Below are 6,000 nucleotides of genomic sequence, written 5' to 3' on the forward strand. Positions count from 1 at the left end.
CATTTTGTAACATTTTTGGTTGGTGGTGTGCCGCGGGATTTTTTTTATGTAAAAAAATGTGCCGTGGCTCAAGGTTGAAAAACACTGCCCTACAGGTTGGAAGCGGAATTGTCCATTACATTACATTATAGATCCGCTACCCGATCAGGCAAACATAAAGCACAATGTAATGTAATGGACTGTTCCGCTTCCAACCTGTAGGGGGACCGAAGCGGGAAAAGTTACATAGTGTTGCTTTAAGAATTCAGATTTGTTTATCAGTACCATAGCAACGCTAACTTCCGCTCGGATTGTGGGATAGGAACCGTCCGTTGCCTGTCGTACGAGTTCAACTTTTTGAACGCATCCGGATGACCAACGGACCCGTTTTCTTTTTTTTCGCACCGCACTCGTGGGCGATATCGGTTCGGACCCGATCGCACGCGGTCTGCGATTCTCCATAGGAAATGAATGACTTTCGGGTCGTTTCGCAGCCGTATCTACTGTGCCAATGTGAAGGCAGCATTAGTCTGTTCACAGGACTTCCTCTGTCTCTGTCTCTGTCCCAGGACGCCTACGCCCGTGGTGAGGTGTTCATCGGCAGTAAGGAGAACAGCTACACCGTCCTGTCCGGCTTGCCCTCTTCCACACAGGGCTACCACTGGAACCACGGCATCACCATCGTCACGCCAGACAGGAAGTTCCTGTTTGCCTGCGAAACCGAAGCCGAGCAACGGGATTGGATATCGGCCTTCCAGAGGGTCATCAACCGACCAATGAGGCCGCAGGAATATGCAGGTGTGGAAAACATTTGAATACTGTAGGGTTTTATTTGCATTAAGGCAACCCTTTTTTCCCGTTTTTATTTTTTTAGGTTTAAGTTTCTATGTTTAAAGGTACCCTGTGGAGTTTTCTGCTTTTTCAGCGGGTCACTGTATATTTAGGAGCGTCAAAAATTGCCCCCAAAAAAATTACGTTTAAATATTCCTTCTAATAAGACACACACGTTTGAATATATTGTGCATTCTATTTTTGTGCATTATTTCTGTAAGACGATAAACCAATACAATGGGAGACATAACTACTATTTTTTATTTCAACATAAACATGTATTTTAAAAGATACACACGATGAGGTCACTGTGTCCATCCAATTCTTCTGTATCTGAAGTGCGTTATGAATGAAATATATTTCTATTATTATTATTATTATTATTATTATTATTATTATTATATCATATTATTACAGGCAATATCTCTGAATGCCTGGTGGGAATTTCTTTGAATTTGGAATAAACGTCCATTTGAACTCAAGGATGAACTGATTTCGGAGGTCAAAGGTCAAGGTCACTGCTAATTTGAGTGTCCATACGATGTACTCTACATTTTACTCCCGTATACCACAATGCAACGTGGCCGTGTTTTCCCGGAGGAGAAGAAGAAGCAGAAGTCACCGCGAAAAGGAAAAATGGACCGGGCTTTCGTTTCGTAACAGTGGAAATGTAACATGCAACATATATATATATATATATACAGTGCCTTGCGAAAGTATTCGGCCCCCTTGAACTTTTCGACCTTTTGCCACATTTCAGGCTTCAAACATAAAGATATAAAACTGTAATTTTTTGTGAAGAATCAAAAACAAGTTGGGACACAATCATGAAGTGGAACGACATTTATTGGATATTTCAAACCTTTTTAACAAATAAAAACTGAAAAATTGGGCGTGCAAAATTATTCAGCCCCCTTAAGTTAATACTTTGTAGCGCCACCTTTTGCTGCGATTACAGCTGTAAGTCGCTTGGGGTATGTCTCAGTTTTGCACATCGAGAGACTGAAATTTTTGCCCATTCCTCCTTGCATAACAGCTCGAGCTCAGTGAGGTTGGATGGAGAGCGTTTGTGAACAGCAGTTTTCAGTTCTTTCCAGATTCTCGATTGGATTCAGGTCTGGACTTTGACTGGGCTATTCTAACACCTGGATATGTTTATTTGTGAACCATTCCATTGTAGATTTTGCTTTATGTTTTGGATCATTGTCTTGTTGGAAGACAAATCTCCGTCCCAGTCTCAGGTCTTTTGCAGACTCCATCAGGTTTTCTTCCAGAATGGTCCTGTATTTGGCTCCATCCATCTTCCCATCAATTTTAACCATCTTCCCTGTCCCTGCTGAAGAAAAGCAGGCCCAAACCATGATGCTGCCACCACCATGTTTGACAGTGGGGATGGTGTGTTCAGGGTGATGAGCTGTGTGTCCTTTACGCCAAACATAACGTTTTGAATTGTTGCCAAAAGTTCGATTTTGGTTTCATCTGACCAGAGCACCTTCTTCCACATGTTTGGTGTGTCTCCCAGGTGGCTTGTGGCAAACTTTAAACGACACTTTTTATGGATATCTTTAAGAAATGGCTTTCTTCTTGCCACTCTTCCATAAAGGCCAGATTTGTGCAGTATACGACTGATTGTTGTCCTATGGACAGAGTCTCCCACCTCAGCTGTAGATCTCTGCAGTTCATCCAGAGTGATCATGGGCCTCCTGGCTGCATCTCTGATCAGTCTTCTCCTTGTATGAGCTGAAAGTTTAGAGGGACGGCCGGGTCTTCGTAGATTTGCAGTGGTCTGATACTCCTTCCATTTCAATATTATCGCTTGCACAGTGCTCCTTGGGATGTTTAAAGCTTGGGAAATCTCTTTGTATCCAAATCCGGCTTTAAACTTCTCCACAACAGTATCTCGGACCTGCCTGGTGTGTTCCTTGTTCTTCATGATGCTCTCTGCGCTTTAAACGGACCTCTGAGACTATCACAGAGCAGGTGCATTTATACGGAGACTTGATTACACACAGGTGGATTCTATTTATCATCATTAGTCATTTAGGTCAACATTGGATCATTCAGAGATCCTCACTGAACTTCTGGAGAGAGTTTGCTGCACTGAAAGTAAGGGGGCTGAATAATTTTGCACGCCCAATTTTTCAGTTTTTTATTTGTTAAAAAAGTTTGAAATATCCAATGAATTTCGTTCCACTTCATAATTGTGTCCCACTTGTTGTTGATTCTTCACAAAAAATTACAGTTTTATATCTTTATGTTTGAGGCCTGCAATGTGGCAAAAGGTCGAAAAGTTCAAGGGGGCCGAATACTTTCGCAAGGCACTGTATATATATATATATATATATATATATATATATATATATATATATATATATATATGAACAAATAAATATATATATATATATATATTTATTTATATATATATATATATATATATATATATATATATATATATATATATATATATATATATATATAGTATTTTTGTTTCGGTTTGTTTACATGAAGCTGGGTGCACCCACCTCCGTCACACAAACAATAGGCGCATCTGCTGACACAAGTCACGCAACGATGTGTTTTCAGTGAGTGTCCAAAATCTCGTTAGGTCATTCCCTATATAGTTCACTATTTAAAGGTCCCATGGCATGAAAATTTCACTTTATGAGTTTTTTTAACATTAATATGCTTTCCCCCAGCCTGCCTATGGTCCCCCAGTGGCTAGAAATGGCAATAGGTGTAAACCGAGCCCTCCTTATGACCTCATAAGGAGCAAGGTTACCTCCCCTTTCTCTGCTTTGCCCGCCCAGAGAATTTGGGCCACCCATGAGAGAGAGACATCATGGCTTTCAAACGAGCAAAGTGGCAGTTGGTCAAGGCCACACCCCCACCCTCCACCTTGCCCCCCCTCTCTCCTCTTCAATAGCTACAGACACAGAAATGGCACATCCTAAGGAAAGCTCATTGTGGGACTGGCTCTGGTGGCTGTAATTCTACACAAAGGCTGAATTTCGGGAAAGAGACTTCAGATACAGTATTAGGGGACCACTAAGGTCTATATAAAAGAGACTTCAGATACAGTATTAGGGGACCACTGAGGTCTATATAAAAGAGACTTCAGATACAGTATTAGGGGACCACTAAGGTCTATATAAAAGAGACTTCAGATACAGTATTAGGGGACCACTAGGGTCTATATAAAAGAGACTTCAGATACAGTATTAGGGGACCACTAAGGTCTATATAAAAGAGACTTCAGATACAGTATTAGGGGACCACTAAGGCCTATATAAAAGAGACTTCAGATACAGTATTAGGGGACCACTAAGGTCTATATAAAAGAGACTTCAGATACAGTATTAGGGGACCACTAAGGTCTATATAAAAGAGACTTCAGATACAGTATTAGGGGACCACTAAGGTCTATATAAAAGAGACTTCAGATACAGTATTAGGGGACCACTAAGGTCTATATAAAAGAGACTTCAGATACAGTATTAGGGGACCACTAAGGTCTATATAAAAGAGACTTCAGATACAGTATTAGGGGACCACTAAGGTCTATATAAAAGCATCCAAAGAGCACCATGTCATGGGACCTTTTAATAAACACAATCTAGGGGATAGTGAGTGAGTGAATGAGGGAGCGGTTTCGAACACAGCTCAAGTGTTAGCTCTCAGCAGCTTGTCGCCCTTTCGAACGACGCACGTCCATTTGAAAGACAGAACTTATCCGTCCGTTGGTCTGTATAACGTAACCTTTCTCTGTGTCTCTGCAGTGGAGGCCCATTTCAAACACAAGCCTTGAAGACTGCGGGAAGCCACAACTCAGCTGGACCGGCCCAGTCTCCTTCAGACCTGAGACAATCCCAACGTGTGACCAGAGACCGGTGGGGGTGGAGGTGGGGGGTGGGGGTGGGGGTGGTCGGGAGGGAGGGAGGGAGGGAGGGGTTTCGGGGTGAGAAAAGATGAAGAAAAAGAAGAGAAAGAGGGACTTGAGCCTATCTACGTGTAGAAACATCGAACTCTTAACAGGACTGAAGGCCCGCCATGGGGTGAAACGTCAGCGATCAGAAGCCAAAGGGGTAGATGATGTCATCACTATTGCGCCTACCGACTTTTGTGCTATACATAATCATCCTACCTTTCCTCAGCCATGTGGACCCTTTTCCCTGCAACAACCTTCGGTTACACTTTACTCGAAGGTATCTACATAAGAGTGACATGACACGGTCACGAACGTGTCATAAACATTATAACCAAGTCATAAACGTTTATGACATAACGCTTCTCTTAGTTAGTGTCATTCAGGTATTTTTTGGGGGCTTTTCCGCCTTTAATCGATAGGACAGCTAGGTGAGAAAGGGGAGAGAGCGAGAGGGGGGAAGACATGCAGGAAATCGTCACAGGTCGGACTCGAACACATGGACCTTTGCGTCGAGGCACAAGCCTCTCAGTATACAGTATGTGCGCCTGCTTTGCCCACTGAGCCAACCCGGCCATGTCATTTGGTTTTTGTCATGCCCAGTTAAGGTTAGGGTTAGGTTTAGGTTAAAACGCTGTCCGTGACAGTGTCATGTCACGCTTATGTAGCTACCTTCGAGTAAAGGGTTACCCAAACATTTTCTCAGATTCCGTCTTGTGAATGGTTCATTCTACCTGTAATCTAATGTAATTATGTAATCTAGAGTCATTTCACTGGTTGCTTAACAAAGACAATGCATTGTTAATTTATTGAATGTACAGTTTTGATGACAGTGGCTTACCGTGTGTGTGTGTGTGCGTGTGTGTGTGTGTGTGTGTGTGTGTGTGTGTGCGTGTGCGTGTGTGTGTGTGTGCCTGTGGAGTCGTGATGTTTTCGTTGAGGACGCTGTGAGGTTGAGCCTCTGGCACTGAGGAACCTGAACCTACAAAGTGCTGTTAACAACAAAATATGCATTAAAAACGCACACGCGCACAAACTCTCAGTGATCACCGTAGCTGTTACCGTAGCTTGAGGTGGCTGATCCGTATTCCAGACAGGGTTCTTTTGCGACCTCAATCTGACAGCTTGTTCTCGTATTTATTTGTACTGTTGAACATACGGAGTCATCGTAGACGCGTTATTGCTGCTTTAAAGGATTGTAATGTGACAGGATTGTAATTTATACAACACTTCTACTCTACAACTGTTTTATTTGACCTTTTTGCATC

The 6,000-nt window shown here is 42.5% G+C and overlaps 1 protein-coding gene across 3 annotated transcripts in view; it reads left to right on the top strand.

The window, feature by feature from the left end:
- Nucleotides 1–4,707, top strand: part of LOC120551053 (arf-GAP with dual PH domain-containing protein 1) — a 43,903-nt gene extending 39,196 nt beyond the window's left edge. For all 3 annotated transcript variants that reach the window (XM_039788189.1, XM_039788191.1, XM_039788190.1), the window contains 2 exons: nt 549–777; nt 4,587–4,707. In XM_039788189.1, coding sequence (XP_039644123.1) covers nt 549–777; nt 4,587–4,615 — 258 coding nt within the window. In that variant the 3' untranslated portion in view covers nt 4,616–4,707. The remainder of the gene's footprint in view (nt 1–548; nt 778–4,586) is intronic.
- Nucleotides 4,708–6,000: the final 1,293 nt, after the last annotated feature.

Source organism: Perca fluviatilis, chromosome 21 (assembly GCF_010015445.1).
Source record: "Perca fluviatilis chromosome 21, GENO_Pfluv_1.0, whole genome shotgun sequence".
Taxonomy (NCBI): domain Eukaryota; kingdom Metazoa; phylum Chordata; class Actinopteri; order Perciformes; family Percidae; genus Perca; species Perca fluviatilis.